The sequence below is a fragment of the Erythrolamprus reginae genome, chromosome 3, assembly GCF_031021105.1.
Source record: "Erythrolamprus reginae isolate rEryReg1 chromosome 3, rEryReg1.hap1, whole genome shotgun sequence".
Lineage (NCBI taxonomy): Eukaryota > Metazoa > Chordata > Lepidosauria > Squamata > Dipsadidae > Erythrolamprus > Erythrolamprus reginae.
In genome coordinates, this window is record NC_091952.1 from 15,945,901 (window position 1) to 15,960,778 (window position 14,878).

The 14,878-nt window shown below is 40.9% G+C and overlaps 1 protein-coding gene across 1 annotated transcript in view; it reads right to left on the minus strand.

The window, feature by feature from the left end:
- The window catches only part of PHACTR3 (phosphatase and actin regulator 3), a 339,793-nt gene that overhangs the window by 14,324 nt on the left and 310,591 nt on the right, over positions 1-14,878 (minus strand). The window contains exon 9 of the mRNA XM_070744525.1: positions 6,148-6,203. Coding sequence (XP_070600626.1) covers positions 6,148-6,203 — 56 coding nt within the window. The remainder of the gene's footprint in view (positions 1-6,147; positions 6,204-14,878) is intronic.

The following is a 14,878-nucleotide window of genomic DNA, read 5'->3' on the forward strand; positions in this document are numbered from 1 at the left end:
GGGAAGAGCCTTCTCTGTGGCGGCCCCGGCCCTCTGGAATCAACTCCCCTCAGAGATTAGAACTGCTCCCACCCTCCTTGTCTTCCGTAAACTACTTAAGACCCACCTATACCGCCAGGCATGGGGGATTTGAGACACCTTTCCCCCCAGGCTTATTATAATTTATGTTTGGTATGTATGTGCTGTTTGGTTTTTAATTATGATGGGGTTTTTAGCTTTTTTAATATTAGATTTGTGCCAGTATAATATTGTTGTGAGCCGCCCCGAGTCTTCGGAGAGGGGCGACATACAAATCTAATAAATTATTATTATTATTATTATTATTATTATTATTATTATTATTATTATTATTATTTAAGGTCAGGCAGGTGTCATCTATATATTCCTGTGTGCTTCATGGCAACTTGGAAGACTCGGATCCAAAGGGCTGCACTAGTAAATTCACTTAATAATGGCTTTAATAATGCAGAATTTCCATGATGCCATGGAAATCCATAAGGTTATATAACGCTACTAATGGTACTGTCAAGAAGGTGTGTCCATCCCACATGCCCTGGATGGCATTTTCTCCCCAGGAAAGAAGCCACTGACCACTCCTGATTAGGGGTCTGCTTCTTCTCGCCCATGGGTGATGGGATGACCGTTTGTTCTTCCCCGAAGACCCAACGTGACCAAATCGTGCCGTGCAAGAAGGATTTATAGTATCATAAAGTTACACCACTGCCAGGAAAATGAAGGAGCCCCGTAATAGCAGCCCGCTCATCCACCGATTAATAATTAAGTAGCTGGCTGCAGGTCCGTCATCTTAATGAGACGACAACTTCAGCTCTAATGTGCTAAATGCACAAGGGTTATTTACACCCTCGCACTTGACAAGGTTGCTAAATTAGCTTACAACACTGAAAGTATCAATAAAGTAAGCCTGGTGGGGATAGGACAACAAAACAAGTGGTGGATTTCAAATTTTTTTACTACCTGTTCTGTGGCTTGGTGGGCGTGGCTTGGTGGGTGTGGCTTGGTGGGCAGGGCATGGGAAGGATACTGTAAAATCTCCATTCTCTCCCTACTCCAGGGGAAAAATACTACAAAATCCCCATTAGCTTCCAATCAGCTGGGACTCTGGAGGCAAAGAATAGATGGGGGCGGAGCCAGTCAGTGGTGGTGTTTACCGGTTCTTCGAACTACTCAAAATTTCCACTACTGGTTCTCCAGAACTACTCAACATTTCTGCTACCAGCTCTCCAGAACTGGTCAGAACCTGCTGAAACCCACCTCTGAAAAAAACCAAACCACGCCCTCTTTCTTCCCCAAAATCACCCAGGAAAATCCTTGGGTTTTCTATGGTACCAATGCTATTGTGGACATCTCCTTGGCTAAAGGAGCCCATATAATGGAATGGGATTGTGAGACTTGCCTTGGGTGATATGAGAAAGAGAGACACAGCCCAGATAAGAGAAAACTGAATCCACAGGAAGGACGATAGGGGTGGAAAAACTTTTCAGAAGGCACCTTCCCTGGTTTTTTGGAAAATAAAAGCAAGGGAAAGGGACAAGAGCTTTCATTCTCTTATTGTTAACAATAAAGCTAGTGTTGGGGTGTATACATTTGGTTTGCTGCCTGCACTACTTTGAAGGGCTGACATATGGGGAGATGGAGGGCACTCCTTCTATAAAAGGGGCTTCAGACTTGGAAAACGATCTGGTGGAGGACGGAGGAGGAGAGGAAGAGGAGAAGGAGGAAGAAGAAGAAGTTGTTGAAGAAGAAGAAGAAGAAGAAGAAGAAGAAGAAGAAGAAGAAGAAGAAGAAGAAGAAGAAGAAGAAGGAAAGAGGAGGGGGAGGAGGAGGAAGATCAAGATGAAGAAGAACAAGAACAAGAAGAAGGAGAAGAAGAAAAGAAGAAGGAGGAGGAGAGGAGGAGGAGGAGGAGGAGAAACACTTCCTGTGGGAAGCATTAAAGCAAAAGGAACTGAAAATGTTGGCTGACACCAAGACTGGAGTGGTCCTGAAAATGTTTGAGCTTTAGGGGCAAAACAAGGTGATGTTTCAGGCCTGTTAGCTGGAATAGGAGAAGGCTCGTCTCACAAATGACAAATGCTGGCTCAGCCCTAGTTAGGCTTTCATTACGGTAAAGTTGCAGCAGTAAAAATAGCTGTCAAACTTACCATAAGTATCATCCAATCTCCTTCCCTCCATCTCTCCCACATATCTATTTATCATATTTATATGCCACCCATCTCAGAGAAATGAGATTGATTACAAATTATTTCTTGTAAACCTAAAAAGGCTCTTTGCAAGAATAGCAGCCCAAAGATGCTTTGATAGCACGGCCAGTGAGTCTAAAGACTGAGAGGCACCAGGCTAATCTATAAGCCTGAAGGTTATGTCAAGATTTGGGGTTTGCCCACCTAGAACCACTGTGATTGACCAGAAAAGAAAGAAAAACAATGGAAAGGAAAAAAAATGACACTGGCATAAGAGGCTAGAAAAGAAAGGTGTGTGTTTGTGGGTGTTGGGGGGTTAGGGTTAACTTCAGATAACCTGGACATCTCATCTTTAAACAGGACCATTTAATGCAGCAGATAGATTTATGAGTCAGTGACATCACTTGGTTGCTAGAAAGTTGCTGTTTAATTCTATTTAGCCCAATACATGGATGTGCATTTTATGCTATGCAAAAGAGGATGCTATGTTGTGTTGTTGTTGTTTTTTAAGCTTTTGTGCATTAACCCCACCAACTGCTTTTTAACGGTGGGAATTACAAAGCCTCTTTTGCCCCACTGCATGATGTCCTATCAATATGAATAGTTCACCATGTCTGGTATTTTTATCTATCTATCTATCTATCTATCTATCTATCTATCTATCTATCTATCTATCTATCTATCTATCTATCTATCTATCTATTTTTGCCAACTAAACCAGTGATATTTATTCTGAACAGTTGGGACGAAGTCCTGTGCAAGGAGGATGAATGCATAGGTGAGATCAGTCCTGCATGATGGAGCTATTAATCATGTGGAATAGAGTCAGAATAATTTTCACATCTATCTGCTTGGAAATGCTGGTGTAACTTCCTAGCACAGCTAAGAAAGCAGTTGGTTTGCAAGGAGTATGCTGATGTGGCTGCTAATATTCCTCATGTTTAAGATTTAAAAATACTTTTGATATCAGCAAACCCAGAACATCCAACATGACTGAGTATATGTCACAGACCTAAGCTTAATCAACCCTATCAGGCAGACATGTGATTTAAAACTCATTTATCATTTATCATTCACTAATCAATCCAGTGAAGGGCTACCAAAATGTTTACTACCACACTGTGGGCCTGGCTTATGCAGGATGCCTTGCATTTTCTTTCAACATCTTTCTGTGAAAATTGGGTGCTCTGGGGTGGAGCTCCATTTTTGCTAACCCACTGTGTCATCCCTCCCAGTCTGGGCAGCAGCCCACCCCTGCATCTATCTATCCATCCATCCATCCATCCATCCATCCATCCATTCCTCCATCTATCTATCTATCTATCTATCTATCTATCTATCTATCTATCTATCTATCTATCTATCTATCTATCTATCTATCTATATCTATCTGTCTGCCTGTACAGCTTTTTTTGTACAGCTTTCAACATGCTTTCTTGATGTATGTGCATGGCTATCTGCTTGGTGGCATGTCTGGCACTCAGAGATTGGGAGTTTCGTTTGAAAGGCAGAAGTAAATTAAATCCACTGGGCATTTTCTTAACAGGAGTAATTTCAGGGAACCCCCAATTGAGCACCCACGGTAACTGATATTGCAAAATTATCATCATCCAGTCTCTCTCTCTCTTTTTATTCTGCTCGTCTTGCTGTCAGCTCAGGCCTGTGTTCAGCTCATTATAACAAGAGTATGAGAGAAAGGTTCTTTTCTGTTTCTGTAAGACCATCCCTACATAGGAAGAAGCATCTACCAAAGCTTTGCCTCGCAGAAAATGTGATAATAAAAGAATAATAATGTTGACTATAGAACTCCTTTTCACATTTGCTGGTCCTCTCTGGATTAGACATCAGTTGCACACATTTCTATGTAGAGATATTTGCATGACCAACTGTGAAGATTACTAACAATTTCTGGTGTGTGTGTGCGTGAGTGTGTAGATAAGGTTACTATACATCACTACTACCTTTATCTCTCATGTCCTTCCTTCCTTCCTTCCTTCCTTCCTTCCCTCCCTCCATTCCTTCTTTTCCATCTATCTATCCATCCATCTTGCCTTTGCATGTTAGCTAAGAAATATCTTTGTTCCATAGCATACTTTGGTTGCTTATTGAATTGATCCATTCTCTTGATTTGCCCAGTAAATTAAACTAGGAAACCAAAGAGGCTGCCCAACATATTAAGACATTAAAAAGGCTAATGAGAAATGACTTTAGCAAACATGAATGCAACTGATCCAATCTGTTTAAGCATGATGTTTGAGTGCAGCCACTGGCCATTTGAGAGTTACCCAGGCAACTGTTCTTGAATCTGGGTCTCCAGACTTACTCCTTACCTCCATTGCCTCTTTGCCACACTTTGAATACACAAGTTGAGTAACGTGTGGCAAATTCCATGCCACAATTGACTCTCCTTCATGGGACCCTATGGAGCATAATAGCCCATTTGGCTGGAGTATAGTTTTACATTTATGCATATTCTCAGTCCAGATGTGCCAAGCCTGCAACAGATGTGAATTCTGCAAGGTGGAGATCCTCCTGGAAAGGATCATTTGGGGCAAAGACCACTCTAAAAAGACACCCTCATCTTTGGAAATTTCAAAATGGATTTTTCTAATAAGCTTTTGAATACCTTTATGGTAGAATTATTCTATTGCACTCCTTATATTGGAAATAAGGAGGGGGGGGGGAGAGGTAGATATCTCGCAAGGCTATGGCAGAGAAAAGAGAACCCAGCAATAGGCTTTGACCAAATTGTGCCCAACTCAATCTGATACAAGTTTGTGTAGGAGATAGGCCTGCTTGAATCCATGGAAATTGTTTGCAAGAAATTGACTTTAGGAGTGCAATCTACCTTATTTTTGTAAGATATCTGGGCTTGTGCTCTGTTGGAGTTGAAGAGAATTGCATCTGCCTTAATCCTTTGATAGTGTGTTATTTGAAAAGCATAAATCAGATGACTCACTGACTGGCTGCATGTGTTAACCTGGATACTAAATCAACCCATTTTCCTGGATTTGTAAATATATTGAGCCATAGTAAGCAGAGGTCTTCTTTCCCCCCACACCTTCCATTACCAAGCTTAGCATGTTCAATGAAAGCAGCTGATAGGACTTTATCTGCTAGGATGCTTAACATGATGAAAGGTGCTGTATCATACTGGAAAAACTTAGAAAAAGTTTGATGACTGTAACTGTCTGGTATTGAGTAGAAGGAATAATGTTTAAAGCCCTGAGAAATGTGCCGTTAGTGAAATAGGATTCAGTTGGTGAAATAAAGTTGGATGAAAAGTGCTGACATTGCTGCAGAACTTAACATAGGGTTGGCACAGAAATTTACCTCTTCATGGTTTAATTAGAATTTAGTTCATCTCTAGGAAATTGCAAATAATCTGATATTTCTTCTGCCTGAAGGAAGCAGCACGCTGTCCTTTTAATAGTAAGAATCTCCAGTTTGGGGTCATCTTTAAATTTCCTTCTTAAAATATCTACAATCTAAATTTGGTTACTGGTACACTAGGTCAGAAGCTAATAAGCACAGACACAGCTCCAAAACTCTGCCAGATTCCATGAATATTCTCCTCCAGGTGACTTTTCACTTAGCCTCTGTTCAACAAGCAGAATGGGAATAAACGTGAAATAGTTCACATGACTTTTCTGAGAGCAAAGAGAACAAAGACTTCGGGACATTTTATATCTCCTATATATTGTATTCCCACAAACACATACATTACTATACTGTAGCCTCTATTAGTTTTCTTAATGACTACAGAGTTATTCTAAGAATTGATATTATTTTCTGAGCCCAACAAATTTAGATAGGGGAAAGTTCCTGCTTACTCATCATGCACAGAGGAATAAACATACTTTCTCCCTGTAGAGAAGACCACTCCACATCCACACACAAAACAATTAAACAAGTTGCTGAGAAGAAAAAGGATTCCGATACTCACGTTTCAAGATATTTCGTCTTTCAAGCTCCTCGACAGCTGGTCTTTGGCTCAATCGCCTGCGAAAGAAAATCAAGATGACGTTTTGAACCATTGTCTCTTGGATTTGGTTTTGTTAGATCTTCTTAGTTTTTCCTCTCCAGTTGCTCCAATTTGTCCTGAGACCGGTCAAAGATGGCTTTTAGAGTTAGTTCATGAGCTGGAATTAAAGGCACTTAGAGAACTTTTCTCTGATTCATCCCAAACATAAGAAAGCAAGTTCTTGGCTAAGCAGAGGATAGCTATTTCTGTAGTTGGCTTCACTGACCCATATATTTCCCTGACTCTTGGCAGAAAAAGAAAAACCTGGGGATGTGGCATCAAGGTCTATTCGTCTTTCCTTTTCAAAACAAATAAAAAGGAATGAAAATGCATTTTATGCCCGTTTTGTCTGCAGTGGGTTGTTTCCTTATTTAGGTTATCACCGGTGGTGATAAGTCAGGACAGCTTTGCTCTTTGGCAGAAGATAATTCGGATTGTGTGAGCAGGTGGTTCCTTGATCAAAAATTGTGACAGCGATGCCTGCTAAGGAGCTGCATATAATAGCTGCGCCTGTATGTGTGTGTGTGTGAGAGAGAGAGTGTCTAGCAGCACACAGCATCACGAAGCAGCTACTTGTAGTGTTTGTAATGCCTCCCCTTTTACTAGAGCCTCAGGATTGCCTCTGCGGGATCAGATGATCACAGCCACTGTGATTGGAGCCTGCATCTCCAATGAGACTACAACCCTCCCCCCTCCAGCAATCCCAGAGATATGCTCTGTAATATCTAATCCGTAATCTCACAAGACCATCTTCTGTCCCAGCAGTAGCTTTTATTGGGGGTAGGGGTTTAAATTGAAGCCTGTGAGATGCTAAATATATAAATGAACAATGGAATAGAGGAGAGAAACGAAGAGGGAAAGAAGCAAAGAAAGAAGGCATGAGATTGACCAAAAGGTGAAGCTGGTTTGCTATGTGCCAAAAAATAAGGACATTGGGGTTTTTTTTTTCAAGCAAATGGATGAAATCTTTCTCTATCCGATAAGCAGACAAGTTTTATCTGCTAATGCGGATAAAACGAGAGGGAAGTTGGAAGGGTTACTAGGTAGGCAGAAAATGATCTGGTATGAATGGCAAAACAGCTGGAAGGGTGGGCCCAAAAGAGAGGGGGGGGAAACCATTGTACTTCTACAGTGTTACGAATGAAATATTAGAGAAATGATATGCACCACTACATAAAACAAAATATTATCTTTTTATCACAGCCTATGTGCGCCATGGTGAACCTATGGCGCACATGCCACAGGTGGCACATGGAGCCATATTGGAGGGTGCATGAGACTTTGCCCTGTATCAGATCCAGTGCGCATGTGCATGCTGGCCAGCTGATTTTTTTTGGCGATGGGAAAGGCCATTTTGTTTGTTTGTTTGTTTATTTGTTCGTTTGTTTGTTTGTTTGTTTGTTTGTTCGTTCGTTCGTTCGTTCATTCATTCATTCATTCATTCATTCATTTATTTAGATTTTTATGCCGCCCTTCTCCTTAGACTCAGGGCGGCTTACAACATGTTAGCAACATGTTAGCAACAGCACTTTTTTTAACAGAGCAAGGCTATTGCCCCCACAATCCAGGTCCTCATTTTACCCACCTCGTAAGGATGGAAGGCTGAGTCAACCTTGAGCCGGTGATGAGATTTGAACCGCTGACCTTCAGATCTACAAGTCAGCTTCAGTGGCCTGCAGTACAGCACTCTACCTGCTGCGCCACCCCGGAAGCTTCCCTGAAGCCATGGAGGCAAAAAAAATATCCCCCAATGGACAAATCGGAAGTTTGGAAAAAGTGGACTCTGAGTTTTACTTTTCTTAAATACTGAGTGGAGCCATCCTGGCTTTCCCATTGACTTTGCTTGTCAGAACTTCGAAAATGGAGATTGCATCCTTATAAATATGAACCAATGGTCAAGCATCTGAATTTTGATCACCTGACCATGGGGAATGCTGCAAAGGTCATTAACCATGAAAAACAGTCACAAGTCACTTTTTTTCAGTGCCATCGTAACTTTAAATGGCCATTAAATGAACTGTTGTAAGTCAAGGACTTACAGTTGAAAATTTGGCCTCCATCCTAGCCCAATTTGTGGCCTATCCTGAAGATCAGCAATTCAGCACAAGGAAGTTCAGACCAAGTTGGAATGTATGTCCCATAACCCCCTTATTAGAGGAAAACTAATCATACTGTTGATGGGACTATCCGTATAGAGTATTAAGGAAACTAAGCCTTGCAAGTACTTTCCCATCCTTACTGTGACATTTAGCTTTAAAGTTTTAGAGTGCCTTGTGGGTGTAAATGTTGTTACAGGTTGTTCACCTCTACTCAAAAGAGCATTTTCCCATCATCTGTTATATGGAAAGCTCCTGAACACATCTTCATTATCTATGCTTTCTGATTTACTATACTTTAGCTTAGAGGACTGAGTCAAAACTGGGTCACAGCAGGGCGGATCCTAGCAATAAAAAAAAAATAGACCCAGTCCTCTATTTGAATGGATGAGGACAAGCCATCCTGAATGCTGGCTCCACACAGGATGGAAAATGGTCCCATTTTCTTTCTGCAGTTCTATAGTGTAGTTGATCAGGCCTCACCACCCTGTTTCTCAACATGAAGTGTTGTTTCTAGACACAATTACTACCTCTGTTTAAAGTAATCTTTCATTAAAAGAGAAATGCTTCCTTCTGCCTTTTGCATTTCCTGGCCATGGGTTGCCTTGTCACTTCTTCTCTTGCACTTGGTTTCTTATGCTATCAGATCTGTGCTGCTAAAAAAAATAGAGTTGACCACCAGATGGTGCAAATATTTTATGCACTTCTGTTCTGACCTTGTGGGTGTAAATGTGGAGTTGGACCTGATGTTCTTATTTTACCACTCTATAAAGTGGTTTGAAATATAAGTTTGAAATATATGCACATAGTATATACAGTACATACACACACACACACACATTGTGTGTGTGTGTGTGCCACATGTTTTTGCTGAATTTGAAAATTAAGGGAGAATAGGATAGATCTATTTCGGCTAGGCAGATTTTACACGTATATTGGACAAAGTAACAGGAGAGTAAATGCACGTGTTGCAGAACATAAGAATGCATTAAGGAAAAAAGAAAAAACCTCCTCCCTTTTCTAACACTTCAAAACTACAGGACATGAAATTGATTTTGACAGTACTAAATTAATTTCCAAAACAGAACACTACAACAAAAAAATAATCATGGAAGCCATCGAGATAGAAAAACATCCCCAAAATATGAAGCGGGATGATACCTCCTGCCTACCAGACATCTGGAAACCAGCCCTGAAACGTATCCCAGCCATAGAAACTGAAACCAGACTCAGAACACACATTGCAAAACAATCAAGTAGCCTGCAAGCTCCAACTACTCAGGATATCACGCCTAATCAACAACCATTAACTAATCAGCATACCTCAGCTACATCAACGACCCCAGGTGTTACCCCACTGACTCACCAGGAAGTTTCTACACAGCAGGCAATTGCTGAGCCATCAAACCACACCCAGCCACCAGTATTTATAGAAGGAAGTCAGCTCAGGTCTCGCTGTGTTCGCCCTAGAACAAGGACAGAAGCACCAGCCTGAAGATGACGAGTGGGACCTCGTCGAAACGTCGCCAGAAATTTCCAAATCCTACATGGGAAGAAACCTGAATATACCAAGACCATCATACCTGTACCCGTGAAAATCTACGAAAACAAATATATATGTCATATGTTTTTTTGCTGAATTTGAAAATTAAAGAAGACTGCAACCTTTGCCTTGTAAAGCAGAGAATTATCCTCTAGGCTACAGTATCCAATCCCTACACACACACACACACACAAACACACACACACACACACACACACACACACACACACACACATATATGTAGCCTGTTCTGAGTTCTGGCTTTTCCCTGTGTAATATTTTGAGTTTCTTTGCAACGTTTTGGCGAAATCACATTCACCATCATCAGGCTGAAGTTACCACAGTTGTTAAGTGAATAATTGCAGGTGACTAATTCATGAACTGCAATTATTCACTTAACAACTGTGGCAAGAAAGCTGATAAAATGGAGGCAAAGCTCACTTACTCAACAAATGTGTCACGTAATAGAAATTTTGGGCTCAATTGTGGTTGTAGGAAGTTGGAGATTCCTATTTCCACCATGTCCCAGGGTGGTTTTGCTTCTGCGCATGCACAAGAACCAAAATCTCGTGAGGGGATGCACACGTGAGAGAGATTTCGGTGATTTCCTTGCTTCCGCGCATGTGCAGAAGCAAAAAAATCACCGAAATCTCACACGCACGCATATCCCCTCACGAGTCTTGGAAAATGTCCTGGAATGTGCGGAAATGACAAAACTGACCACGGAACTCCAAGATAGGGATGAATCAGATTTTTACAAAGCTTGGGAAAAATGGTACAAATGCTTAAACAGAAGAAATATAAAAGAGAATTGGCAACAATTCCATCTCACATTAATACAATCAAATAAATGAAAATACAATAACAATCGTGAATCACAGAAGCTATCAATCAAAACAAATGATGAACACATACTTGAAACCCCAGAATCTGGATACAATTGGCTGTTCGTCTACACTAGTGTTTCCCAACCTTGGCAACTTGAAGATATTTGGACTTCAACTTCCAACATACACTGAATTCCAACGTACACTGACTTCCAACATACATTGGATTCCAACACACACTGAATTTTAGCAAAGGGTCCTCTGGTTGCTGGGTGGGCGTGGCCATGGTGGGTGTGGCTGAGTCAGCCTCCTGCATTATGTGTGTATGTGATGTTTTTGCCCTCCCCAGGCTCTAGAAGCTTTTCTCAAGCCTCCGAGAGGGCAAAAACGGCCTCTCCAGGCTCAGGATGCCCTCTGGAGACCAGAAATGGGCCCATTTGCAGCCTTCCCGAATTTCCAGTAGGCCCATTTTTGGCCCTCCCTGAGCCTCTGTGAGTGCCCTGTACTTATCTGCATTGAAAACATGTCACATGGGGACTCCTGGGAGGGGTGGGGTGGATAGGCAAGGTCAGCCAGAAGTGGGATTTGGGGGTCCGCAAACTCCACCTAATCTTAGCTAGAGGTTCTCTCGAACCGCCAGCAGCCCACCAGTCACGTTTCCCCAATTCTAATCCATTTGAAAAAAGGCACTGTCCTCCATGGGGATTTCCCCAGGAGTTTTATTAGATTACAAATGTTATGTAAATGGGACGGGAGTGAGAGAAGGGAGGTTGTATATCCACACTCACTCTCCATCTCAAGGGGGAGAAAGGAAAAGTGTGTCCTAATCTCTTCTGAGCATGAAGGTTTGGCGTTTGTACGTACAGTAAGCCTCGTATTTCATAAACACACATTTACACCTAAGCTCAATTTTATGCAACACCCACGGAAACATCCTAGATGTGTTTGTCATAATCTTATTTCAGTACCTGGAACAATTCTTGGGAAAAAAATAACAGAAACGAAACTTAAGCTCCCCTCCTCCTTGGAAAAATAAAGATCATTTGCTTTTCTGCCCACTCACCTCAAAGTATATTCCCCATGAATCCCCCTTGGCACAATGTTGAAATTTATCAAGATGTCTAGATATGATAAATCCAGAATCCCAGTTATTCCAGCAAGCCCTGGTAAAATATGCATACATCCAAATTCAGTGGTACCGCTACCTAAGAACCCCTCTACTTACGAACTTTTCTAGATAAGAACCGGGTGTTCAAGATTTTTTTGCCTCTTCTCAAGAACCATTTTCCACTAACAAACCCGAGTCTCCGAAACTGTAACCAGAAAAGGCAGGGAGAAGCCTCTGTGGGGCCTCTCTAGGAATCTCACGGGAAGAAACAGGGCCTCCATCCTCCCTATGGTTTCCCCAATCGCACTCATTATTTGCTTTTACATTGATTCCTATGGGAAAAATTGCTTACAAACTTTTCTATTTAAGAACATAGAAACATAGAAACATAGAAGTCTGACATCAGAAAAAGACCTCATGGTCCATCTAGTCTGCCCTTATACCATTTTCTGTATTTTATCTTAGGATGGATATATGTTTATCCCAGGCATGTTTAAATTCAGTTACTGTGGATTTATCTACCACGTCTGCTGGAAGTTTGTTCCAAGGATCTACTACTCTTTCAGTAAAATAATATTTTCTCATGTTGCTTTTGATCTTTCAACTAACTTCAGATTGTGTCCCCTTGTTCTTGTGTTCACTTTCCTATTAAAAACACTTCCCCCCTGGACCTTATTTAACCCTTTAATATATTTAAATGTTTCGATCATGTCCCCCCTTTTCCTTCTGTCCTCCAGACTATACAGATTGAGTTCATTAAGTCTTTCCTGATACGTTTTATGCTTAAGACCTTCCACCATTCTTGTAGCCCGTCTTTGGACCCGTTCAATTTTGTCAATATCTTTTTGTAGGTGAGGTCTCCAGAACTGAACACAGTATTCCAAATGTGGTCTCACCAGCATTCTATATAGCGGGATCATAATCTCCCTCTTCCTGCTTGTTATACCTGTAGCTATGCAGCCAAGCATCCTACTTGCTTTCCCTACTGCCTGACTGCACTGTTCACCCATTTTGAGACCTAGTCATGAAACAAATTAAGTTCTTAAGTAGAGGTACCACTGTATATATATATATCTATGATTAACTATTCCACGCGGAATACAGAATGGCAGAAACCTATTTTTTATGAGTGAATTCCAAATATTATGCTATTATGCTTTGATTGTACACGTATCCTCCCACACACAGAAGACACATGAGAATTAAACCTGTTAATTTTCTTTTGTGCAAATTATTTTCTAAGCTAAGAAATCAAAGGACTGTCCCTAGACTATTTAGCATTCAGTGTAGAACAAGATGTCCCTACCTCAGATTCTTGTTCTTTAAAAAAAAAATAAGGCATCAAAATCAGAAAAGAGACGGCATATAAAAGAAAGACTTTAAAAAAAAAAGAATGGAGAAATATTCTCACTATTCCTAACCATCACAGACTTTTTCTTTGAGATCAGTATGTTCTCTGACAGGAAAGAACTACAAAGAATGTTATTTTAAAAACTCCTGGAAGTGCCAGGTAAGAAAACATAGTTACAGAACTGGTGTTTTTTTCTTTTTTAAGAAAAAGAACAAGGCTAATGATGTTTTTTTTAAAATCTGATGTCTATTTTGGTTAATAAAAAAGACATGAGAAGAAATGTGGTAGCCATAATCTTATATTTGTTTCCCACTTTCACCTGGTTCTTTTTTTCTTTTTTTTTCTTTTTCTTTCTTTCTTTCTTTCTTTCTTCTTTCTCTCTCTCTCTCTCACTCTTCCTTTCTTTCTCTCTCTCTCTCTTTCTTTCTGCTTCTTTCTTTTTTCTTTCCCCATAATCTCTATCTATCTATCTATCTATCTATCTATCTATCTATCTATCTATCTATCTATCTACCTTTCTCACTACAACTCTGGGTGGCAAACGAAATTGAAATGGAAACCCCTATTTTTAAAAAGAACTGTGTAAAACACACCTTATAAAACTTATAATTCAGAGGTAAAATGACAGCCAAAAACAAAGGCAATACCAGGTAATATAAATCCAACTGGGCTTCAAAACACTCCACCCCCATCCCAGCTGGGCAAATAGCTAGATTTTCAATGCTTTCCAGAAAGCCAACAGGTTTGGGACTGATCTGAGCTCAGGTGGTAAGGTGTTCCAGAGGCAGGTATCATGGGAGAATAGTTATGCTTCCTGGGTCCTACCAGATGACATTCTTTGAAAGATGAGACCCAAACACATCCCTCCTGTCAGAGTGAAAAGAATAAGGCAGGACTTTTGTAGAAAGGCAAGCCTTTAAATATCCTGGATTGAAAGCCTTTAAGTATCCTGGACCTGAGTTCAGAAGGCGCTCCAAATAGTTCAGTCTAGTTCAGTCTACCTAAGAACATAAGAAGAACCATGCTGAATCGGGCCAAAGCCCATCGAGTCCAGCATTCTGTGTCACACAGTGGCCCACCAATTGTACCTGGGGATCTTGAGCAAAAAGAGAAGGCAAAACCCTCCCTGTCCCTTGACCCCACAAGAAGTCCCTTGACCACAATATGCATGTGAGTGTGATAAGGTATGCCTTTCAATCTAGGTCAATACCTCTCAGAGGGGTGTTTCATTAAAGGAATTAATAAGCCTTAGAAGACGTTCTGGATTGAAATAATTGGATGGAACAATTCAAGATAACGAGGAATGAAAAACAAATGACATTGACCGGATGCCTCCTCTAACCCAGTGAGCCTTTATGGAAAAACAGAAGTGGACCTAGCTCATTTCCGAAATATATAGAAACAGATGAGCTCCCGCTAATTACACTGTCTAATGGCATCAAATTAAGGACCACTGTACATGGATTCCTACAGTGTCTGTAACCTGTACACTCACTAGGAAGCCAGTCCTTTTGAAATCAATGAGTCTTAAAAGACAAATTACACATGAGCTATTGATGAAATGTGGAAAATGTTGAGCATTCTACCACCTGACAGCTATTTTCACATGGCAATGGTGTCCATGTGCTGTGGCTTTATTGGGAGTTGAAGGCAATCCAATCGATATCAGCCCAGTCAACTCAAAATAACATGAGATAAAACTAGCCCAGCCAAGGGGTGATCCATATT